Genomic DNA, 25,610 nt, shown 5'->3' on the forward strand with positions numbered 1-25,610 from the left:
TCATTTGTCATCTCTTGTATGAATGCTTTATTTACTGACACCAATCAGCAAAGTTCCACACAATGCAATAGGCTATTGCTCAGTGTGCATTTATTCTGGCTGCATAATTGCTAATTTACAAAATTACAGTGGTCAGTAATAAAGTGTCTTTATTCCTGGTTAATTTAAAACAGTCTGCTGAGGGAAAAAAAATACTTGTAGCTATAGCATTCGTTACAGAAAAAACAACATACCCTTCTTGGTTTTGGTGTGTAAATGTATTTTACATTGAAGCTTTTTAACAAAGGCAAAAGAAAAGCTTTACCTGTCAATCCTGGGAGTCCAGGGGGTCCTGGACGCCCAAAACCTGGTAGACCTGAAAAAAAGACAGATTTAGACAAAAATGAATATTTAGCTTTCAGGTCTCCAGAAATAGGAATATGAGGCTTAGAACAATGAAAGTGCAGTTCATCTAAATAAGTGATTCCTTGAGATGACTTGGATTTTCATTCACTCACCAGTCTTCCCCAAAGTTGGAGGGTTTGCTATTGAATGCATCCCTAACTTTCATAACTGTTTCCATCCCCTTGCAATCCACATTCTTTCAGATTTTGGGAGTTACTATGTTTGCATTTTTGTCTGCAGATCTATCTTTAGAGCAGGGATTACACTGTTTATCCACTGTGTAACTGAGCTGAAGCAATACAGCTACCATGGAATACAGGAGCAGGGGTTGGTGTTAAAGGCAGGTAATGAAATCCAGGAGAGCTGGCTGAATTCTTGCCCTGTGCTTCCCTGGCAGCTTGCCAGCACCCTTTGTGAGCCACCCAGCAGCCAGGAACCACAGGAGCAGCTTTGAAGGTGTAAGGGCACTTACAGGAAAGAAAGAATAGAGCAAACAGGACATGTCAATGCAGAGCGAAGAGCAGGAAAGAAACAGGAAGGACACCTAACCTGGTTCACCCTTCTGACCCGCTGGTCCAGGGATACCATCTCGACCAGGCTGTCCCTTTTCCCCTGAAGGACCAGGAGGGCCAGGACGACCAATATCACCTAAAACAGGGATGGAACACATCAGCACAGTCTTGCCTAAACTGCAATAAAGAAAACCAGCATCCCCTTCACCACTATCTGAATCTGAAGGTGTGGTAATGCAATAAAAGATTTACAAGGGTGCAATCTTAAAATTAAACCTTTCTCTCTCTCTCCTGCCCTGACAATTTAGAAAAGCCTTTTAGGCCTGTAATTTTTCAAGCAGTCACTGTTTGCTAAAAATATAATGCTTCCCTTTAAAATAAATTAGGATTTTGCTCCTATAAAAACTGGTTAGACCACTGTAATACTGTAATACATAGCATAAATAAAGCTAGTAAGTACAGAAACAGTTATTTTCTTGTTTCAATAGCTAATGAATTGACAGCAAATACAAGTCCTCAAAATAAAGTTAAAATTTTTCTTTGCTGTTTAATTTCAGTGAATTAAGTGCAATGTGCAATGGTGTTTGAGCATCCTTGTACATATAGATACATTTCCCTGATGATAAAAAGAAAGGAAGTGCCTTCATGTGTTCTGTTTTTCACAGAAGCAGCTGATCTCTGCTGCACTGTCCATGCTCACCTACTGGCCCAGGTGGTCCAGGCAGGCCAGGATTACCTGGAGGGCCCTCAATACCTTTTGGTCCTGGAATTCCTGGTGTTCCTGTAAAGTACAGGCATTTCAATCAAATAATGAACAAAACTGACTTTTCAGCAGATCTTGAAATGCTACAATCTGAGATGCCCTGATTAACGAAGAACTAATTCTACCAAGATATTGTATTTATGATTCTTTTGCAGATTTACAGCTGGTAAGGAGATGAATTAGAAAGCAAAGGATGCACAGAAACAAAACATACTGGTACAACTGCCCTTACTGCTACTCTCAAGCCTCCTCTTAACTGGTGAGTGCTCATGGCCAAGGACACAGCAACTCAACAGTAACCATTTTAAAGACAGATGTTTCTGCTTGACAACAAATTGAAAGCATTATGAACTGAGATTGAATAGTCCTTCCCCAATCCTCTTTTCCCTTCCTGAAAAAGTAAAAATGGTCTTAGGGTTTACAGTGGATTCTCACCTCTACAGCATGAACTGAGTGGGAGGCAGGAAACACTGATCTGTTGCAGTGTCTGCTCTGAACAACACTCGAGCCTGACCAAGTCAGTGTCTCAATACACCTTGTGGCTGTTCAGCCTTTTAGGCATGACATGAAACAGAGGGTAAAAACTGTCAGGTTTTGTTTTCTGCTAAGCTTCTGGTTGTCATGACCACAGCTGTAAATTCCCTAATTTTCTACATCAAAGCATCTCAAGCATATTTGTAAAACAGCCTTTAGTGCTGTAAATGCAGCCAACATAAAGACTTTGTTTCTTTAAATTTTGAATGAAAAAACTGACCAACACCTGTCAACAGAACAACCATTATTAATATTTTTAAAGAACAAAGTGCAAAACATAATTTAATTATATTTCAAAAATTTCTCTTTAGAACACATTTTTTGGACAATAAATGATATGAAAAAACTGCTAAGTTTTCCAGGATGGCACTTTTTTACTGATTCATGAAGGAAAAAATATAAATACTTATTTTTTCACCCCAATATTTGTGTGTTAGAGGAGGCAAGAGTGAGTGCTATGGAGAGTATTAACTAACACAGCTGCTCCATCCCATCAGAGCAGAGGAGCAATTTCAGAAGGCATTCATAAGAGAGGCATTCCCACACTTTTGCAGTGACAATTCCAACAGCACAAAGCTTAGAAGCAACAGATTACCAGAAATTCTGAGAGGCTGGAATCTCCTCCAGTTACCCACTGTGTTTGGCTGTTCATATCAATATTAGCAAGAGGGGAAATGAAAAAAAAAATCTGTTAAGGATTACCTGGGAATCCAGGAAGGCCTGGTTCTCCTTTTGCACCTGGACTGCCTGGAAATCCAGGCAAACCAGGATTTCCAGCTATACCTTTTGCACCTGGACTACCTGGGTATCCAGGCAAGCCAAGATCTCCCTAGAAAACATTAAGCAGAAATACAAACCCAGATTTCTTAAGATAGGAAAGCCCTTATTGTATGTTCCCCATCCTACCATCACATTAAGATCACAAGTATATGGTGCACACCTCTCCCCACATCCAGTTAATGTGAATCATCTCGACACAAAATGAAGCAAAATCAGCAATAGTAAAGGCTTCCACAGTTTTCCCCTATAATTTTGTGTACTGTATCATAGTTTTTCCTCAGAACAGGCCTATGTTGAAGAAAAAACACCTTCCTTTCTTCCAGCAGGATCAGAGATTTTTATCCTATGATAGGGCAGAATAAAAATGAAACCAGTGCAGCTTTAATCATGCAATGTTTTTGCTAAGTTAATTGTGCACAACATCGATTGCAAGGCATCAGTGAAGACTGTAAGACATTCTGAAGATCTTTTTCTCACTTTTTTGTGGGTGGCAGAAAGGATGATATAAGTAAATATTAATTAAAATACTTTATGCAGACTTTAAAATTTTAAAAAGCAGTAACCATGCTTTATTATTAGTTATTTGTTCTTAAATGCATATATGAAATTTTTAGGAATTAACTACATAATTAGACGGGGACAATGATATTAATTACATAAATCCTTAGCAACTACAGGAGTGTCACAGTGAAGATTAGGCCACTAAGTAAATCCAACTGGAAAATTCTGGTAAACAACCTTCTGCTTTAACCTGATTAAGTTATATATAAATATTTTCACCTTTAAAATTAGAAATTTTTATCTCACCTGACAAGTCAACCCTGCTTGTTTCTAATATATTTATATACATATTTACAGTTATACTTAGTATATATAAAGTAATAGTTGAGGGGGAAAAAAAAATCAACACAAAATTTAATTTCCTCATGTAATTTTCAATGGAAGGATTTTGTAAAGGTACCTTTGGTCCAGGGGGACCAGGAATACCAATGCCTGAAAGACCAGGGTCACCTTTCTCCCCTTTCAGTCCAGGAAATCCTGCAGGCCCAGGCTGCCCTGGACGTCCTGCCAGTCCTTGGTTGCCTTTAAGCCCAGGGGGACCTGTCCAAAAGATAAAATGAAATTAAAAGAAAAAAAAAACTTCTGCAGTAATTTACAGAAATAATTCAAAGTACAGCAACTCAACTAGAAAGGCCTAACAATTTGACTGGCTGGCCTTGAATACCTAATGTTTTTTTCCTTCTAAAACCAAACTAAAACAATTACCTACAAGTCTCCATATATTATGTATGTAGGGCTTTATGCAATCCTCATCTTTATTGCTATTATTACATACTAGACACAAACAGAGTCATCTTTGGGGTACATAACAGAAGAACACTGGCCCAGCTGAAGTAAAATTCCAGCACAGAAACTAACCTGGAAGGCCCATCTCTCCCATAGCTCCTTTTAATCCTGGAGGTCCTGTTGGTCCTGGCTGCCCAGGAAGCCCCATGTCTCCCTTGATGCCTAGGAAAGGTGTGACTGAGTTAATTAATGGCAATAATTACAGGTTTCTGATATCCATGCATTCTCATACAAACATGCTTATCATCTGATTACAAGCAATGGATTTGGAGTTGCTTTAGGCCTCATACTGCTCCCACTTGCTTTTCCACACTTATTTGTAGTAAAATATTCAACACCTTCATTTTGTTGCAAGCCAAGATTTGATCAGGGCCACTGCTGATTTGTTTTGAAACAAGTCTAATGAAATAAAATCTCAGTCCAGGGTTCAGTCACCATCTGAAAGGATTCAGCACTGACAGATGTGACATGGTCTGTCATGAGTTCCTCTGCAGAATGAACACACCATCTCTTATGTGGAACAAGTATTCAGCAGCTTCTTTTACAGAACTAAATGCAACCTACAATGCCCAAACTAGTTTGAGTCCTGATGTTAACAATAATCCCTAAGCCCAACAAAATATTTAGAGCAAGGCCTACATTAGACACAGCAAGAAAGGACTCAAGATCTCAGATAAATTGTAATAGCTGTAGGGAGAAGTGGTTCAAAACAGAATTAGTTTTCTTGGTCCTTGCAATTCTTTCATTAATACTCTCCAAAGCAAATATTAGACACCCTGACAGCCTTTGCAATACATCTATTTGGCCATTTTCAAAGTACAATGCTTAGCAATATACAAAATAAAGATATGAAATTCAAGTCCTTTTGGTAGGTTCTGCAGTCACGCTGCTTGCTCAGGCAGCAAGTACTTTTGCAGTCATCCTGAAAGACACCTTAATCTTCAATGGGATCAGTTTAAACCTGCTCTTGAGTCTGTCGGAAGGAAAGGGCTTCAAGCATGTGTTTGGATAATGACTTTAAATGTCCCAAAACTGTGCTGCAGTTTCAAGTGCAAATCCCTAAGGTTAGTTTAGATATAAGTGGATTAACAGCCCAACTCCATAATAAAAACAAATGCAAATCTTTATTCATCAAAACTGTCCAGCTGAGGCCTTGTTTACTGACCTGGCAATCCTGGCACACCTGGTGGGCCACTAAGTCCTGGTGGGCCTGGGTCACCTGGGAGACCTTGATAACCTTTCTGGCCTGATAAACCAGGAACACCTCAAAGGAAAAAGACACATTTTATTATTACTATTATCACTACTACTGTATGTTTTCTTTTACCTTAAGAGATCAGATGTAGCTATGGATGAATAAAAAACCAAATAGGGATTTTTCTTCAGTAAATATAATTCCCCTAGCATAGCAAAGAAAAGTATCACAGAACACAAAGTATTTATTCTGAAAAATTTAAAATTACTACAGAACAGGAACAATATAGTAAGTAGAGAAAAAAAGTAACTTCATGACTAATGCTAATATACTTCACTCAAGGGCCATCTTCTGGATGAGCAGACTCCATTCTAATCTCTGCATTCACCCAGATTATTTATATACAAGTTAAATTACATTGCTACATAAAAATCACTTTGGGACTAATATAATATAAAATTTAATGCAAGTATTTTTAGCATATTTTTACAAATTCTATGTGTCTGTTATCCCATAAGAACTTTGTGTTGCCCTGCTGACATAGTTAAACCTGCCTTCCAAAGGAAAAAAAAAATAGTGTCTTTGGAGCCTATCTTGGCTTGTGAGAAATTAATACAATAGGTAAATTAGCAAAATAATGGCTGGGACAACATTAGGGAAAAGCATTCTGGCTCTCTCTAGGGTAGAATATTTTTTTACTCCTTTCAAGACTAAATTAAGAGTTCAAAGGAGACATCAGAACACTTGGTGGGGGGGGAGGGAGAAGCCAGTAAGAATGACAGAACATAGACTTGAAAAAGACTTCCAGGCTGCCAACTTCCCAAGCAGAAACACACACAGAGATGACATTCAGCTCATAGGTGGTACAGAGAGACACTCCAAGGGAGAATACAGAGGGGGTGCATGAGAAGATGACCTGAGCAACTTCATTCTATGTGGCAAAGACTGAAGGGCCTTTGAGACAGCAGGAATGCAGCCAGGACAGCAGCTATGAAAACTCTCTCATCATGCTTAGGAATAACTCCTAGAAGAGTGAATTGTAATCCTGCTCAAAGCATCTTAGTGCTATTACAAAACTGCCATGTGCCAAATAATAGTAACAGCTAATGAGCAAGGACATGGCAGACTAATCATAAAAAGGAACTTGGTCACAAAATCCCTTTTAAAAAAGCCTAAACACAAGACCCTTAAACCACATCTATATTCCAAATTATTTTTTTTTTCTGTAAGAATGAATGAATAGTAATGGATTCAGTCACAGCTCACTAGTATGTGTAGAGGACAAGCACCTCCCCACACCCACATGCAAAGTTCCTTACCTGGAACACCCGGCTCGCCTTTTTCTCCTTTTGCTCCCAGCTGTTTGGGATCAAGTGTTCCTGGTGGACCTGGCAGACCTGCTTCACCTTTGATGCCTTTCTGCCCCACTGGTCCAGGAGGTCCTGGTGGACCAGGTAATCCACTATTACCTACAGAAGGTACAGCCAACAAAAGGAAAAAATAATCCTTAAAGGTAGGCCAATGTATTTGTCATGCTTGGTCTTACATAGGCATTCCATGATTTATTCATGAGGTTGGAATTCACCCAATGATCAGGCAGTTCATGGAAGGTGTTCCACAGCACTTTTAGCCTGGAACAAAGCTGAGTGAATGGAGTGCACAGGGGTGTCTGCCAGCTCTGGGCAGCAGAGGAAGCAGCTGTGCCTGTCTGAGCCACGCTGTGCTACCAGCACAACAGCTATGGCACCTTTGGATTCAGAGCCTCCTTGTTCTGGAGAGGTGAACTGGGTTTTCTTCTACCAAACTCCTTCAAAATTCTTCTCCAACAAGGGGGTTGGGAAAATGCAGAGAAGAGACTCTGATACCTATATAGCTAATTCTTGATGACTCCATAACTCTAAGCTACTGATTTTCTTCTTTCTGCTGCTTTAAGGAGGCTTCAAAACACACTGCAGAAATATTGCCCTACTTCAATGCCATCAATCCAAAGGAAATATTTCTAAAATAGCTAACAATTCATGACATCAACTAAATAGTGATTGAATGCCATGGCTTAAAAACGCAAAGCAATTCTGAACATCAGCACTGTAACAGGACAATAACTTAGGCAGGTCTGAGAAATTAAAATCTAGATGTTAGTATTACAACACAGGAGAGGGAAAACATCATTCTGTGTCCCTTTCAGGGGTGAATAAAACAAATATTACCTTTCAAGCCAGGCAAACCATTTCTTCCAGGAGTTCCTGGAGGCCCTGGAGGACCAGGAGCTCCCATGACACCCATCTCACCTTTGGCACCTAAAAGCATTGAACCAACCACATTGTCATTCTGAATAGAAACTCAAAACTTAACAGGCACCTTAAATTTGCTTCCCTGGATCTCTATGGTATTTATTAACCAGCACACATGTGTTTTAAGGGAATTATAAGCACTCATTTATTGTATAAATTAATATCAGACAAAATGACACTTGAAAATTGTGGCAATTTTTCCAGTTAGGTCCTGAGAAGAAAATATGCACTGCTCTGCTACGGTAGAAAGTATGTTTATATCTCCAAGAGGTTTAGTTCTCTGGTTTGAAACACAAATACTAGTTGGAACAAACTTGACTTGAGTGAAAGGCAAGAAGACAATTAAGTATACACTACTTCTAGAATCTTTTGTATTGCTCCCTCTATCCAAGAGATCATCAAAATTCAATTTTAGTATTTCTATTTCAAAGGCCAAAACAGACTAGCTTAACTGAATAACACTTAACTGAATAACACTTAGAATAAGGAAATTAATGCTTAAAACTAAGTAGCATTTATCATGATTTTCTTTAAACAAATTCTGCTCTTAATTAGAGCAGTGACTAGAAAACAATCACAAAATAAATTAGAGAAGTATCATAACAATGATGATCAAAGCCATATCTGAAAGTTATGAAAAAGAACAACATATGAAATATTTAAATCAAGTTAGAGGGAAGAGTGAAAACGTAACAAGGATTTTAATGCAACAAATCTTGTTACATTTTTTTTTTAAGTATGAGGTGTAATGGTCACATATATCCAACTTTAAATAGGTAGGATAAACACCTAAGCACATTAAGCTGGCATGGCCAAGCATAAAGAGCTTACCACCTGTAACTGCAGTTTGGTCTTTCTCCACAGGTAAAATACATGAACTTACCTGGAAATCCAGGTATTCCATCCCTGCCAGGGGGCCCAGGTGAACCCTGAGGCCCTGGTAGTCCAGGGGGTCCTGGATATCCTGGAGCTCCCTGGTCACCTGGAGGACCTGGAATGTCGAAGCCTGGAGGACCTGGATCCCCTTTCTCCCCTGGAATGCCTTGCAGCCCTAGACAATGTGGTTAAGACAAAACCTTTTAGCAAAAAATCAGGAAAGGCTGAGATCTGTGTGATGGGGTATACTGTAGGAATAGTTTTAGTTGCAATCCATTCCTAATACTGCTGAAAACCCTGCAATTCCTCTAAAACCAATTATTTTTTAATGGCTTCCAAGTGTTAGAAGGCCAAATTCTCCTGAAAAGAAACATGCCTAAAATTTTACTAAGATGCAGCAAATGCAATTCAAATCTCAAAAGGAAAACAACTCTCTTCAACAATATTTTAAGTCTGATATTAAAAGAAAAAGTCAAATTTAGTAGACTCGTTTGTATTTTAAAATTAGGTATTCACATTCGCATATGCCCATGAATTACTCAGTTTTCCTACATTCTACGGTAACAGCAGCTGAACATTTTTGAAGGTTAGCAAAATTCTGCACTGCACTTTCCCTAAATGAAAAATAATCATTGTCAAGATATGCTTAAGATTGTTCAGTGCTAATGACCCTGAGCTCAAGGCAATGAAGGAAGCAGGTGGCTCATTTCCCTCCAGTGCACAGAGTCAGTGAAGATGCTCACTCTGAAAATGTAGCTGACCAAAAAGGAGAATTCATAAATCTCAAGTTAAGAAAAGGCTTTGGTAAAGAAACCACAGTACCTGGGGGACCTGAGGTTGAAAAGCCAACGAGTTAGAGCTCATCAGGAAGTTGAGACAGGTAGCAGTAAGCAGTTGTAATAGTCATTAAGTTAGGAAACAAAATAAAGCACATATGGATTAGAACAAAGACAAAAAAAAAATCTATCTAAAGTTACTGAAAACAGATCTAAATACAAAGAATTCAAAGCTAATGCAGCTAAGAGAAACCAGACTGCAGGGAAACTTGGAGATCTTCAAAGTGCATCCATCTCTGTATGCAGAAGCCACATACATATTTTCAAATATTGGTAGTACATTTTAATTTTATTTTCTTTTCCTGTCTCTCCTTGTCTAGTATTCTCTAGAAAAGTGGGGAACAAGCTTTTTCTGCTGTGTTTCTTACAAAACTCTCATTTCTAGACACTGGCTTGGACCCCTTCTGAACACCAGAGTACCCCCTATCAATCAGCTTCTCATTGACTGGCCTCACACTCTGTTAAATCCCTCCAAACAGGGATTTTCAAAAGATGTTTCTTCATTATTACACAAAAAAAACCTTTCAATATTTTCCCCTATTCTTTTAGTTCTATTATGTAAGCACACATTGTTACATCACAGATGGTATACTGCATGATGCATGCCCTGGCACAGTCTGAGATAGTTGACACCACCATGCCAAAACCTCATCAATAACTCCAAGGCAGCAGAATTCCAACTCTGTAATGGTGACCCCACTTTCAGCTGCAGGAACAAGTTTAGGAGTGATGGCATCATGTGTTCTTCACGCTCTGAACAAAGGTAGATTGAATTTTCTTGATGGCATAAGCTGGGGAATTGCATTTATTTAATTCTAAGTGTGTTCTGCTCTGGCAGCAGCTTATCACTGCTTTAAATCCTGGTGTCATGTGCCTGGAGTGACTATTTTGCACAGAAAAAAAAACCAGTACCAGATGATGGACAGGGGATACACACACTCTGTATTCAAGGACTTTCTATCATCAAGTAGAAAAAAGAGAACATAATATATAGGACAAACTCCATACCTAGAATGGTAAAGATATTTTTTCAAATAGAAATAAATTCCAATCTAATTTCTGGTCTCAAAAAAGTAATCACATCATAATTAGAACAATGTAGACAACATAGTAAATTCTAAAGTAATTTGTTACATATTCAAAAAAGGAAAAATGTTGACCTATTACAAACTACTTGAATAAATGGTGGTGCAGAGGAAGCAAATCCTGAACAGGGACTTGCAAGAATTTTCTAAATTACTTTAAAAACAGAGTCCCAGAAACTTTACCCTAATGCTGCATAAAGGATCAGAATCAAAACAGCCTAGTAATAGACATGAGGGATGGGAGAAGGGAATGTAATGCATTCTGCACAGAACAGAGACAGAGCAGTGCCAAGGGAAATAAAGATTTCTCAAGCAGGACCTTCCAGCATGCACCAGATTTCAGAGTCCCATGCTGTTAATAGCCACACTGATTAGTCAGTACAGACATGAAGAGTGAAAATAGAGGCATTTCAAATCCATCAGCTCTAGTAATCATTGTGCATTTGTCAACATTGGTATTTTGCAGAATAAATTGGTGGTCACACAAAATCAAACTCTGGCTAGCACCAGAGGAGATGTTACAGGAAGACAAAAGAACATGCATTGGATGAAACATTCAAACCCACACTAATCCATCCCCCCTAACCCTAAAATCAGGTCCTTGTGTTTCAGTTTAGCCTCCAGTGCAGCTCAGGACCCTACAGTCAGCACAGCCAGCCAGGCCCAGCACCCACTGCTGCCCCAGGGCACCCCTGTGTGCCTTGTCCCAACCCCTCCTGTGCCCTGCTCCCAGCACCGGGCACACCCCAGGCCGGCTGGTGCCCTGACCACATGTTCCTTGCCCCACTCAGGGAAACAGATTGAAACCTGACCCACACTGTGCATGCAAGCAGAATTCAACCTCCATGGGTCTGTTTACTCAAGTGCTTGTCCACCTTCAAGTTCAGCACTTTGCTGAATCTCAGCTCACAGTTCATAAAGATCTGAATATGACCAACCAATCCATGATCCATGGTCTTAGAGCTGGCCATGGCTTTGTCAGCATGCATTGCAAACAATGACAAGCCCAGTGCTGACACACAAACATGTTCAAACAGTGTAGCTCACAGACATGCAACACAAACATTTTACAGGCACGGCAGAACGAAATATTTAATTTAATGCTGGAACTGGACGTGTTTGGAAGGGCTTTGGTGCAAGGCATGCTGAGGACCACAGGAAGTGTTCTCACTGTGGTGACTGCCACATATTTGCAACATCAAGAGTTGGTGCACAGCAAGCCCATTCACTGAATGAAAGGAAAAGGAATTTCCCTGAACAAACTGAATAGAATAATGTACATGCATACACATGAACCCTTCTGTGTAGAGATTTAACAAGTTCATATCTTCATCAATCACCAGTCATTTTAAACAAAAGGCAACCAAACTCCCTTCAGAGACAAACTTAATTATTACTGTCTATCTGTGAGTTGTACCTTCAGCCCTTTGTGTCCCTGCTTATATATGCCAGAAATAACCTATGGGAACCATTTGTGTAAGTTTTACCTGGGGGGCCAACAGGACCTGGAGGTCCTGGAGATCCAGGAGGACCTTGGCCACCAATGCCAGGGATGCCTGGTGGGCCTGGAAGTCCTGGTGGTCCACTTGGTCCAGGGTCACCTAAAAGAACACTCTTGTTTAGTCAAATAGTGAACTAATTTCAGAGAAATTTGCTTTCAGAGCAGAGTCCCTGCACATTGTACTTGAAATCTCATTCTTGCAAGCAAACCAATATTGATCTAAGAGAGAAAAAAACACACTCCAGAGGCTATTTCCCAAGGCCAGAGGTTTGTCCTCACTCAACATGGACCTCATGAAGTTTTTGTTTCGAGGCTACACACACATATATTGCACTATCATCCACATCAAACTCAAAAGATGCTCCCCAGCAAACCAGGCATGCTGGGAAGGTCAGTACAGACCATGGTCAAGAGCAGAGGTAAATGAATTGCTAACTGTGCATGTGGAAGCACAGTGCATCTAAATGAAAATTACTCTGTTGACAAAGTTTTACCCCATATAAACATTATTTGTCTTTAGAATACAGAGCTTCAGGTACTGAGCCACAGATTGAGATTTATTCCCTTAACTGTCTTTTGACAACACATTCTTCCATTTACACAGGTGTGTCTGCTTTGGAAAAATTGATTTAGAAGTAATGGCTCTAAAGTCAGCACTGCTTGTATTTAACTGCCACATGCCTCCCAGCACAAATACATTTAAAAAAGTTCAATAGGGGAACAAAGCAGGGAGAGTTCTCAATACCTTTGGGCCCTGGGGTTCCATCAAATCCTGCCCGGCCTGGTAGACCAGGGTTTCCTGGGAAACCAGGATCACCTTTAGGTCCTTGAACTCCTTTTATGCCTGGGGGTCCTGGGGGCCCAGGTGGTCCTGGAACTCCAAATCCACGCTCTCCCTATAACAAATACATTTTAAAAAAGTAAAAGGTTATTTTCTAGGTTTAGCCTCTCCTAAGAATGTTAAGGGTAACAAAATTAAAAATGGCCACCATCTCAGAGTTCAATTTCTATTTTACTATCCTCACTCAAAATGTCAAGTAAAATATTTTACTTTCCCACCATCAAAAGCTGAGAACAAGAGGTGAAATCCTCCTCATCATCTTCCCAGTGACACAGAAAAACCTCTAAGGGAAGTTTTATAGTAAACACAAACCTTCTCTCCTGGGAAACCAGGTGGTCCAGGAGGTCCATCCAGCCCAGGGCGACCTGGAGTTCCTGGAGCTCCGGGCAGGCCTGGAGTCCCTGGGAAACCTGCACATGACAGGAAGATTGGGGAGCAGAAAGGACACCAGAGAGCATTAGAACAACTCCTCCAGACATGCCTAAAACCCATGAAAAGAAGTTCTGTACTAGCCCAAGCACTGAAGGGGTACCCATTCAGCTGAGAGAACTTCTGAGCATTCAGTCTTTGCCACAAAGGGTCTCTGGGACTCTCTGAGTGGGCACTCCCTATGCTGTGAGCTTTTACAAAAATCACAAGCAGTTCACATCAGAAACATTAACATCTTGAGGCAGCATTAGGAGATCATTTATTGATTCAAGCTCATTTCCCAAAGTTTTACCAAAATGTTATTGGTTTACTGAAAAATGTAAGCTACTGAGAAGGAGCAGGATAGTGAACAGACTAATAACAGCTCAGCAGTTTTTTCTCCTGGTATTTCTGAAACTGTTATAAAGATGTACAGCTTTAGGACAAACATTTTTTAAAGGACTCTGGAGACAGAAGTCAACTCCACTATTGAAAAGTGAAGAGACCCCTTATGCCCCCTCTTCCAGCCAGTACAATACAGTAACAGGGCAGCAGACATACCCTTTGGGCCTGGTGGACCTGGAAGTCCAATGCCAGGAATACCTGGCTCTCCCTTTGCACCTGGGATGCCAGGTAAACCACGCTGACCTGGCTGACCAGGATCTCCTGGAAAAAGAACATCAACATAGTTATATCCAGAATCAGAAGAAAAAGCTCTTCGAAGCCCCTGGGTATCTAGCTGCTGCTTTACCTGGAAGACCTGGATCACCAATTCTTCCTGGAGGACCAGGGGGACCTGGAACTCCTGGTTCTGTAATAGTTTGGCCAGGGTCACCTTTTGGACCTAAAACCAAAAAGCAAAGATATGCATCACTCAGTAGGAGTTGTTTTTCTGTTTTTCTTTAAGCAGAAATAATGCCAGTCCCATCCCAAGCTTACAGAGAACTCAGATATCAGCAATACTTTATTCAATATGTTCTCTATCCAAGGCCCCACAAAGCACTTAGAGGCTCAGAAGCCCTGTTCAATGTTCAGACAGTTTTTCTGAACTGTTATTTTTTAATAGCTTCATCCTAGGTGCCATCATGTGAATAGTATTTCCATAGCTGACACCAGCACAACTTGATTAGGATCTGCGTAGTTGACAAAGTAACAAAAGCAAAGTTGTTCAAAGCAACCCCTTTTTTCCCCCAACCTGTTTTAGCTGCAGTATAGCCAAGCATACATAAGCGTACAAATGCACTGTAACTACATAAAGGTAGTTACAGTGCATTTCCACTGCAGTCAGTGCATTTCCACTGCACTACAGTGGGGAAGGAGAGGCTTCCATGGAGGTCAGAGCAGAAGGTGAGGCATGTGCCTAAAGTGACATGGCAGAGATGCTGCCCTCCCTCTGGTTCTGTGAGGACCCTCAGTAAGGGAGCACACAAATAACAGGTCACACAAAGCCTCTAGGAAAAGCTAAAAAGCAGCACTATGTTCTGAGAAGGGACAAAGTTTGGCTTTGCAGCCCTTGCTCAACAGCACACAGAGACCAACTCACCCGGGACACCAGGAGGCCCTGGACGGCCAGATACACCTTGGATGCCCTTTTCACCAGGTGAGCCTTGTGGACCAAAACCAGGAGGTCCAGGGAGCCCTTTTTCACCAGGAAGACCTGGTATCCCTGGGTCACCTGGAATACCCATTTCTCCTTTGAATGCAACACTGCCCTGGAAATAGAAAGAGCATGATGGGAAAGATAATGTATTTACTATCTAAAGAGCAAAGTGTTTCAATGTTTCTGCTTTGAAACTCTCTGGCAGTTTCCATCCTTCCAGCTCTCATTAGCTGCCTACATCTTGCTAACAGGGTAGAGAGCAGGCCTAAACCTGGTTACTTCCTCCCAGTACTTAGGTGAAACGTAGACAATGGCAGAAGGGACCCTCTGACACTGCCCAAGAGGAGCCTCAGCTTATTTCTGAGCACTGGCAGATTCAGGAGGTACCTGAGTGCAGCATCACTAGATTGGCATTTACTGAAGAGAATTCCTGCCTTATCACATACAGACAAAGTGCATTTGTGCCAGTTCTTTCATCTGCACTATGTCAAATGCATGCAGGACTTCCCAAAACACCCATCCAGTCAAAGACAGCCTGAAATGGCACTCACAGGTTCCCCCTTAGGGCCAGGCAAACCTGGCAGTCCATCTCGTCCAGGAGTGCCATCTATGCCAGGGAGACCTGGAGGTCCTGGGAAGCCAGGGTCTCCTTTGTCACCTTTCAATCTTGGAGAAGTCAGGACATCCCCTGGGTCACCTTTAGGACCAGGTCTGCCAGGAGCACCTGGGGTGCCTGGGAAGCCCTGAGGGAGAAAAAAACAAAAAGAAAGAAAAAAAAGAAGGTATTTTAGTTTTTCTTTCACTCCCTCTCTGAGTATGGAACACAGTATGAATCATGCATTCAGGATAGTTATGGACCAACAAATATGTATTAGACAATAAATTAAATCTATTGTTTACAGGTCTACCTGTCATGCAAGACAAATGAGAGACTTTTCCCCACCAGAACATAATACCACCACTTACTGGTGGCCCTACAAGGCCAGTTAATCCAGGAAGCCCCTTTTCACCTTTTGGTCCAGGAAAACCAGGAGAACCTGAGTAGCGCAGAAAAACATAAAAGAAAAACATAAATCTGGAGAGGCTGCAATATCAAACATTATGTTTCATTGATAATAGCTTTAAAACTAGACAAAGTTTACAATTTTGGTGTTTTTCTTGAGATCTTACTTTTATTTGAGTAGAAACATATTTGCAACTCTAGTTGAACCAGTAGTGTCAAAAAAAAAAATAAATCACACTTTTAAAAAGTTCCAGCTCCTCCATTATTCCAGGAATAGCAGTAGAAGAAGTTGATTTTTCTCTCTCAGTTAAATCTACAGCAGACCCTAAACCTTCAAAACGCAGAATGCTTGCAAGGCTGTCTTGAACAGAGTATTTCTCAAAGACTAGATTTTCAAAGAATGAGTGTTCGTTTCACACATGCCCATCTTGTTTCTTTCCAGCTGTGCAAAACACAACTCTGCACTGGAGCTGACAAATGCACATTTGAACTTGTACACGATACACAGATATATTGTGACCACTGTACCCAGACAACTCTGATAAAAAGTGACTTTATGGAACATATTAAGCAATCCAGTGAAGACTCCAGCCCTACCTGGACTACCAGGAGGTCCTGGTGGTCCCCTCTCCCCAGGAGGACCAGTTACTCCAGTTCCTATGCAGTTGAAGCATGTGTCTCCTCGGTCACCTAAAAAGATTTGCATTGAAAACGTGTACTTGAGCATGAGGTTATAGAAAATATTAAAAGAACTCAGCAAAACTACAACTGTTTTCTTGCTACTGATCTATAATACAGGTCCAAAGTGACTACTTTAAATAATTATTGCTTAAAATTAGAAGCCTCCCCCTCCCTGCAAGTTAAACTAAAGCTTTTTGGTGGCTAGGAGTCAGACAACCAATATCAGATAAGAATGTAGTTATGACAGTGCAAAACAATTAAAACAAAAGCAGGGCTTTCAGAAATAGAAAATAAAACCATGGACTTTTTTCTTCTCAGCAAAAGTGTCCCCTTTTAAAGTAGTACTTGACACTTCTAACTACAACTATAAACCACATGTATCAAAATCCCAAACAAACTCCAAGAGTGCAAAATAAATATTGGGAATGTTTCATTGATTTGAAAATAGACTAAAAGTATTTAATGAGGAAAAAAAGATTTGTTTCAAGAAGCTTAGGAATTTCCTTCACATACAGACATATGTGACATTCATCAGTGAAATATTTGCGCATTTCATTTAGGTTAATTAGTTAATCTTTACAATCTCCATGATAAAAAATATTTTTCTTTCAAGTGAGTACAAAATTAAAGTGAGATGTCTAAAGTAATTTATGATGTCCATGGTTGGGCTAGGAAAAGATTCTCACTTACCCTTATCAGCATCCTCATTGCAAGGTTGTCTTTTTGGAAACAAGGATATATATTAAATATGACTTTCTTTTGCTTAGCAAACAAACAAACTCACTGCAGACTGACCAGCTCAAATTAGGAGTCTTGTATTTATAACTTTAATGTTGTTTTCCATAAAAAATGTCAAATTTATTAATGAATAATATTAATGAATTTTGAAACAGATTTGGCCAGGGCTGTTACAAAGCACACAGTTTCTATCTGCCTGGGAGATAATCATAAACCTCAGGTTCCATTTCACTTCATTCAAGATCATTATTGGTTACACCCTCAGCCACTCAGACTCCTGTGCTTTAATGTTAGGTGTTAAGGAATATCCTACACTCAAAGCAAACAGCTTTCTTACATAGAGACATAAACCATCTGCACTCAACCCTACTGGGAAGGGGCACCATTAATCATTATTTAATGCAGCCTTTACATTTTTTACCAAGCTTCAAAAAAAGGAGAAAAATAGAAAATATAGCCATGACACTGCACCTTTTTGGCCTCGCTCCCCTGTAAAACCTTGTTGTCCTGGAATTCCTGGAGGACCTGGTGGTCCTTGCTCACATAACCCTTCACCTAAGGAGAATCAGGAGAGGTTTTATTATCTATTTGAATTAGACTGACAGCAGCACCAAATAGATGCATTCAGTACAAAAATGTATTTGTGTGGAGATTCTAATACACCCACCATAATCACAGACCAAACATTTCACCAATTCAGACAGGACTGCTGGTGAAAACCCACACATGTAATTCAATCTCAAAAAGAAATAGTGATATTACACAACAATCTTCAATTCTTTACAACCTCAACCATCTCCCACTGCTTCCCACAGCCTACACACTTCCATCTCTACACTTCATTCTGATGTTCAGCCTCATATCATAAAAACATGCCTATGAATCATCATCAGAGCAAGGACACTTCAGATGCCAATGCCATCCAGATACGAAATTCTTTCCTGAACCATGTTAGCCACTCTCCACTACAGCTTGCCAGTTCTTACATTCCATCTGCCATTCCCTACTCTCCTTATACCAAAAAAAAAAGCTAAGTGCTTTCATCCAAAGTGTCCACTCCAAAGCTAATTTCACGTGGTCTACACACTAGAATATTTATAAAATGGAACTGGAACTCTGAAAAGTTACACCTTTGACTCTCCTGCTATCACAGCTCTTAGTAGGGAAAAATTATGTACCTCTCCTTAAGCCTAAGGTTCTCCTACAGATGCCTTGATTTGCAAGGGAAGCAACTTGGAGAGCCTATAGCAATAGAATCTCATGGACCTCAGCTGCTGATAAACAACATCTTTGGAGGTGGAATTAAAAAAACCCAAACAAACAAACCACAGAAACCCAAACCTAAGCAAATGTCAAAGCTGTTTAGTCTCTTCTACTTGCTGTTTACGTGATCATCACTTACCAGGAGCAACAGATGGTGCAGGTGGCCCTGGGGGACCTGGTGGTCCTGGCGGTCCTCGTGGTCCCTCAACTCCTGGTTGCCCAGGAATAGAAACCCCAGGTAAACCTGGATCCCCCTTCTGTCCTCTCTCACCAGGTAAGCCAGGTGGGCCAGGAGGTCCAACAGTAGTGATCCCTAAGACAGAAAAGACTTAGTTCCTTGCTAGCTTAATGGTTTACATCACATTTTTGTAAGGATGACAATGATACATATTTCACATTTTTGGAAATGGTTGTTTGAAAAACTGACCTGAGACTGAACAACTAGGTTTATGATTAGAAAAAAATCCCATAAAACAAACAAAAAACAGGACTAATGAAAGAATTCTTGATGACAAAACCCCCCATATATAAGCTGTATCATTAGAATCATTATGTTCCTCTCTGTGCATGTATAATGCACATACAAGTGTCACTGCTCACTCCCACTGTAGACTCAGATCATCCCCTACCAGACATGTAGTACACAACACTCTCTCTGTGTAATGCAATGGACAACATATATTAATTATAGGTGAGTGATATGAGATAGATTAGCCCTAGAAGCATTAAGCTGGTATCTGATTAGCATCCTCAGTTCACCACAGCAAGGGCAATGAATGCTCAGAATTCCTCACATTATCCCCAGAAGTTCAAGACTACTCATCAAGCTCAAAGGTTGTTCTAAATCTTCTGCCTTCTGTTAAAAGGATTGTGTAAAGGCTGTGAAACCAAATACCCAATCACATGCTTGAGCATACAATTTCATTTAAAGCTTGCCCTCCTACCTGGAGATCCTGGCAAGCCAGGTGGGCCTGGCCTACCAGAGAATCCACGGTCCCCTTTGGCTCCTGGAAGTCCTGGCAATCCTTTGCTACCTTTTGGTCCCACTGTTGCATCAATGCCTGGTCTTGGAACAACCTGAAAATGTTACATGCTCATGTAAAGCTAACTGCCAAGAAAAGAGTCATTGGAATCATAAAGAGATGTGAGGGAGGGAAAGTTCAACATACTTTGAACCTTATGCCAATGACAGGATGCTTTCCCCACTCCACTGAATTACCAGGGAAAATTCCAGTAAAGAGCACTCCCCAATAGGAAGCTGTTTGCCTGCCAAGCCAACATAGTTACAACAGGCTTCAGTGAGGCTGACTCAGTCCTGCTGGTCTGAGGTTATAGTCCAGCCTGTGTTTGTGACCCAGCAAATCCCAGAGCTCAGAACTGATCTTGAAAGAAGGAAACCATTGTTTCTGTTAGTGTATGTATGAAAAATTTTCTGGTGCTCTTGGTGTTGTACCCAGAGATAGGACTCTCAGTCAGCCAAGAACTACAACAAAACAACACTGTCAAGCAAATGCAACAAAATAAAGGATCAGCAACTTACAATTCCAGGAGGACCAGGGGGACCCATGTCACCTTTTTCACCCTACCAATGAAATTAAGAGCATCTCTGATATTGTGCAGCACTACATAAACAAGCTATTGCAAATATTTCTCAACACTGTAATAGCAAAGGCAATGCAATTACTACTCAGGCAGAAATTAACTAAGTGATGGCAAATTTTCCATCTATTACAGGAATATTGACAAAAATCCTGGCATACCTTTTCACCATCTCTTCCTGGAGCACCATTTATTCCAGGCCCACCAGGTAAACCCTTCAAGAAAAGAGAAATATAATCACACTCAGATCTTCTCCATATCAAAAGAAAAGCTTATAAAGAGTTTGTTTGGATTAAAAACATATGAATTACTCACATCCCTACCAGGCTGACCAGGTTCTCCATCTTTGCCAGGCTTTCCCTTCAAAGACAAATATGCATTGAAATAAAATGCTTCAGTAGTAAAGAATTCTTATGGAAATTATGTTACTTGTTTCCCATTTTTCAATAAACCAAACTCCATCCAGAACGCAGTCCTTGGAACAACACAAAGACATCAACCATAACCAATGGCGTTACCTAAACTGAGGTTTCCTTTTTGAAAACCAGAGCACAAAGCCATGACAGTCTCAGAGTAATGCTGGGTGAATACAGCAAAAAATGATCTCCAGTTAACTACTGCTGATTCATTGTGCGTACTACTCCTTTTATTTTAGCAATAGAGAAGTTCTTTATTTGGAAAACAGATCCTAAATCCCTAAATAGTGGAACACTATATTTAATTAGTAAATTAGTATAATGTGACCAGAGAAACTAAATAAAACTTGGTGTTGGACTTTTAACTCTCCTTTAAATCAACATGACTTTCTCATTAGTACCAATGAAAATATAAGATGAAGTTCTGCTCAAAGAAATGACTTCTAAAAGGTGTGTTGTTGCTGAACAGATTTGTCATTGCTGCAATAAAAGCAGGGCAAGCTCCACTTTATTCCAGATGATTCACTGGGCAGAGAAATGGCACTTTATTGTCAGAGTCACAGAAGCCATGTCTGGGGGCACCTGCTGGAACAGAACTAGAGCAGGTGATTGAGCTTCTCCTAGTGAACCTTCCTCAGTGCCAAAATCAGCTCTCAGTCATTGAGAAATTGATAATAAGATTACAGAGATTTATTGTGAAGTTTGTTTTCACTAGTGACGAGTTCTAGTGAAGTTCTAGTGAACCTCTCAAAATGGAGGTTTTAAGATTTCCTGTGAATGTGCAGAACTATCTATTTGAATATGAAGACTGACATTTTTATGAGTATATCTGAAATGGCTTTGACCTCACAGAATCATATGGAGCCCTAAAATGCAACTTTAAAGTAACTTAATAGCAAAATTGCACTTCAAGTATGCAACATGCCCAGATTCAGAGTAATAAAACCAAACAAAAATATTGGTAAACAAGCTTTTGGCAAAAGGCGTCTGACATATCCCCTCAGGACTTTTATCCTTTCAGATCTTTGCAAATTTATGTGGTTCCCATTTACTTTTGCAGAGAGAAGCAACAATTCAAAGCCCACTCAATATATAATGAGACTTGTGGTTTGGTAAATCTGCTTTTTGTGTTCTTTAAAAGAGACAAATCAAAGCCCTTCTGTAAATCTCAGCAACTATGAAGGATTTTATCTGCAGTACCAAACATTTTTTCCACTGTATTTATTTCCTATGGAAACTGGAAAACCTACTACCAGCATGTTTCTAAAGTGTTTATATATTGTCCAATTAACCAGAGCAGAACTTGTGCCTCGAATTTCAAAGGCACTTTGTTGATGAAACAATGCATTCAGAAGCTGTGGAAGTGAAGATACTGAATGTTTTGAGCTGGTTACAGCCTCTCTTTTTTTTTTTGCTGGTCCAGCCCATATTATTTTTATCCTATTTCCTAGCACTTCTATGATCTTCGTCAGCTTCTCTGAGCTGTGATAACCAAGTACATTTAAATTCCAGGATTGATTTGAGTCTGATCAGGAACAAAGTAACTCTTGCTATCCCTAGAAAAAGCTATCCTGACTTGTGCCATCCCCAGATAGCACATTAATTGAGGCAGTCTCTTGGGAAGTGACAATCTGACTACTTTTGGTCTTAACAGTACTCAGAGACTTGGTTTTGTGATTCACCTCACAAGCAAACCCACCAACAATGAGTTTACCTGGACCAGCTTACATATATATATATCTATACACACACACCAATACCAATCTCATGCTGCTTGGCAACCCAGTACAGGACAAACTGAATGAAGACCCTTTCTAAAAGGCAACAGAAAACTGCTGCTTCAGACAAGCAGTCCAGCAACTTTGAAGGTTTTCACATACTATCCAGATAACATAATTTAAACTATTTTCTCCTGCCCCCTAAACTAAGATCTACATGCAGATAACTCTATCAGAAAACACAGAGAGTCACAGCTAGAAGCACTGTCATGACCCCTGTGTGTCATCTGCAAGTTGCCAGGTTACAAGGAGAAAAAAAAGTCTCTTACCCATAAGCTGATGGCCCCACCTGAATTCAACATTTGCTTAATTGTCAAAGATAACACTGAATGGAAAGATAAATGTTTGGTTAAACAGACTACTTACTCTTTTGCCTGGTTCTCCTTGCTCACCTTTTTCACCTTTCACACCACCGGGAAGACCCTGGACACACAAACGTCATCTTAAACTGAGCCCACAAGCCAGAGCAGAATAAACTTACAGTTCTGTTACAGATGCAACAAAATAGAACTAAGAGTTCTACTCACAGGAGGGCCTGGAGGCCCAGGAAATCCTGGTGGGCCTGGATCACCTGGAATACCCTGTCAAGCATGGGCAGAGAAAAAGAGAATTAAAGCTTCCATCACTCCCTAGCAGCTTAGTTGACTTTTTTTCTTAAATAGAATATTTTTGCTGTCATTTAGATTCCAAGTTATAAAGGATCACATTTATTCTTTCTTTGGGTGGAATTTCAAGTGAATCTATAAATTTTATTAACTGCTCATCCTGTTTATTTAGATGATTCACTCCATTAAAAACACAGCTGCCTCTTGCAGCTGGCTTGGTGGCCTGCAGGTGCTATCCAATAGTAAAGAGAAGAAATGAAAAAAGGAAGAAAGAAAAAACAAATGCCAAATCCTGCTGAAATTATAGGAGCAACAGTCATTAGATGACTGGTAATTGCTGAAATTGAGAGGCCATCAGGATCAAAGTGTGTTTGTCAGAAAAGTATCACAGGATCACTGTGTTAACAAGTTCTCATTTCTATTTTGTCTTATTGCATCTTTTCACCATTAACCTGAAGAACAATTACAGGTTACAAAATCCACAAAAAGTTTCTGAGCATTTTCCATTATTTTCTTGGAGCCATCCCAGACTCAAGCCCATCTACACACTTGATTTTAGTCAGAGACCATAGGTGAAGGCACATATAAAAATTCTACATGCATTTCACGAAAAAATCACTGCAATGTTGACATTTTTTACTGATTGTGCACTACCAAGCATAAATTTTGCTGAAATAAAAACCAATTTGCAAACTTGGAAATCATTATAAATGTTGGTCAAAGGCAATGCATTTAGAATGTTTATAATTCTTACTGCTTTAAAAGGAATGTAGGTAGAATGCTTTTACTTTGTGCATTTACATAAATTAGTGCCAGTATAATTAGTCCTTCAGGGGTCCCTAATGACAGAAGCAAATTACTCTGACCCCAAAAAAATCAGATTAATTTTTGCTTCAACAGTGTGGTCAAAATGTTACTTTGTGTTTTCTTAGAATTATAAAGACACACAATGCTGCTCTTTACTCTCTGTCCTATGACCAGCTACAGACACAACCAGAGACCTTCCTAGGATGACTGTGCACTGCAAGCGTACAGCAGCACACAGTGGTGCTTAATGCTCTTCTGAAAGGAAAAGTAACAAATGGTTTTGATCAAGATGAAAGGCAGAACTGCCCTACACCCTGCTCAAATAAAATACTGCTGCATCCCAAAGCTTTCTTCTCTGACATCTCCCAAGATAAGAAGATGAAAAGGAAGGAATTGACCCAAACACCAATGGAAGAAACTAATAAAGTTCAGTTACTACAGTGACATTTGCAAAACAGTCAGAGCACAAAAATGATCACTCAACACTTTCCTCAAAGTATCTACCTCAACTCTTCTACTGCCCTTCAACTGGGTGGTATTTGAGAACATCACAAAAACTTGAAGGAAAATGTGACATCCAGGCCCCCAGGACCCTGCTGGTTTTGCTCAGACTGTCTATGGCATCCAGAATTAAACAGCACTGCAGAATGCTCCCCAGTGAAAAAGAAAGACCAAAAAAGTGTAATAACTTTAAAAATGCTAACTCTCCCAATGACCTTCTGACATTTTGGGTAGAGAGGGATCTATACAAATCAAACCAGTATTTTCAGCTTACTTGCAAAAATATGATTGATATTTACTTTTGAGATGCCAGAAACAGGGAAAGCACTTTATTCAGACCACAGGGAATAAAGATCTTGGGGCATCACTAACAAAAAAAGAAGAAATTGAATTAAAATTTTTGAAAGATTTCTTCACAATGGATGACACAGCTGGTTAATTAGTGGGAATCTGAATCCCCAGACTGCTTTGAAAATTGCAATTCTGGGTGTTCCAAAGAATGGGAGTATTTTAACTGCTTTTAATGTTACTGTGAACTGCTTTTATAGAGTTTTAGAATAGTTATTTTACTAAGAGAAGTAAAAACTAATGTGACTGGCATGATTTCTATTAAAGAAAAAGTACTCAGGCCTGGAATATTCAGTACTCTGAGGAAAAATAGAACCTCTGCAATAAGCAGGATGTGAGCATATATGAACCAAACCAACAGAGGCTGCAGATTGATCATATGCTCACCACAGATGGTTGTAGTGTCCCACTCACCTGATCTCCTTTCTGAAATTCAATGTCATTCGGTCTTTTCTGTTCTCCAATTTGTCCTGGTGGCCCTGGAGGTCCCTGAAGACCTTGTTCACCCTAAGGCGTAGGAAGATGCAGCTTATTACAGGCAATACAAGCAAAAATGGCAAGCACAAGTATTTCGAAGTAATAAGTAAAAACATCATTATGATCACCTACTCACTTTTTCACCTTTGGGTCCTTGGAAATTCAAACCCATATTACCCTGCAAAAAGTATAACTCATCAGCCCTTAGAAGTCACAAACAAAAAGAGAAAGTAAACAGTCCATCAATATGACAAAGACAGTACCTTGGGTCCTGGCAGCCCTGGTGGACCAGGAGGTCCCTATTGAAAAAGGAAACAAAAAACCAAGTCATGTAAAAGCACTTTACAAAACCCTGTAAAAAAAAAAAAACCCCAACAATGTCGTGGCTTGGATTTCTGTGAATTATCTCCATCCTGACACAGCACCTTGTGCTATTCAACT

General features: G+C 39.9%; 1 protein-coding gene across 1 annotated transcript in view; it reads right to left on the reverse strand.

Annotated features, from left to right (window-relative positions):
- COL4A5 (collagen type IV alpha 5 chain) overlaps nt 1-25,610 on the reverse strand; it is a 78,656-nt gene that overhangs the window by 20,917 nt on the left and 32,129 nt on the right. Inside the window, exons 11-40 of the mRNA XM_074551534.1 lie at nt 25,433-25,468; nt 25,306-25,347; nt 25,107-25,199; nt 22,959-23,012; nt 22,798-22,854; nt 20,553-20,597; nt 20,399-20,452; nt 20,179-20,220; nt 19,583-19,715; nt 18,778-18,951; nt 17,847-17,930; nt 16,554-16,646; nt 15,920-15,990; nt 15,505-15,696; nt 14,897-15,065; nt 14,105-14,197; nt 13,915-14,019; nt 13,258-13,355; nt 12,850-13,000; nt 12,091-12,204; nt 8,690-8,857; nt 7,723-7,812; nt 6,835-6,984; nt 5,486-5,584; nt 4,393-4,482; nt 3,935-4,074; nt 2,896-3,022; nt 1,597-1,677; nt 934-1,032; nt 305-355 (exon numbers count right to left, since the gene is read on the reverse strand). Of these exons, the coding sequence (XP_074407635.1) occupies nt 305-355; nt 934-1,032; nt 1,597-1,677; nt 2,896-3,022; nt 3,935-4,074; nt 4,393-4,482; nt 5,486-5,584; nt 6,835-6,984; nt 7,723-7,812; nt 8,690-8,857; nt 12,091-12,204; nt 12,850-13,000; nt 13,258-13,355; nt 13,915-14,019; nt 14,105-14,197; nt 14,897-15,065; nt 15,505-15,696; nt 15,920-15,990; nt 16,554-16,646; nt 17,847-17,930; nt 18,778-18,951; nt 19,583-19,715; nt 20,179-20,220; nt 20,399-20,452; nt 20,553-20,597; nt 22,798-22,854; nt 22,959-23,012; nt 25,107-25,199; nt 25,306-25,347; nt 25,433-25,468 (2,995 nt within the window). The remainder of the gene's footprint in view (nt 1-304; nt 356-933; nt 1,033-1,596; nt 1,678-2,895; nt 3,023-3,934; nt 4,075-4,392; nt 4,483-5,485; nt 5,585-6,834; nt 6,985-7,722; nt 7,813-8,689; nt 8,858-12,090; nt 12,205-12,849; nt 13,001-13,257; nt 13,356-13,914; nt 14,020-14,104; nt 14,198-14,896; nt 15,066-15,504; nt 15,697-15,919; nt 15,991-16,553; nt 16,647-17,846; nt 17,931-18,777; nt 18,952-19,582; nt 19,716-20,178; nt 20,221-20,398; nt 20,453-20,552; nt 20,598-22,797; nt 22,855-22,958; nt 23,013-25,106; nt 25,200-25,305; nt 25,348-25,432; nt 25,469-25,610) is intronic.

This window comes from Zonotrichia albicollis, chromosome 14 (assembly GCF_047830755.1).
Source record: "Zonotrichia albicollis isolate bZonAlb1 chromosome 14, bZonAlb1.hap1, whole genome shotgun sequence".
NCBI lineage: Eukaryota > Metazoa > Chordata > Aves > Passeriformes > Passerellidae > Zonotrichia > Zonotrichia albicollis.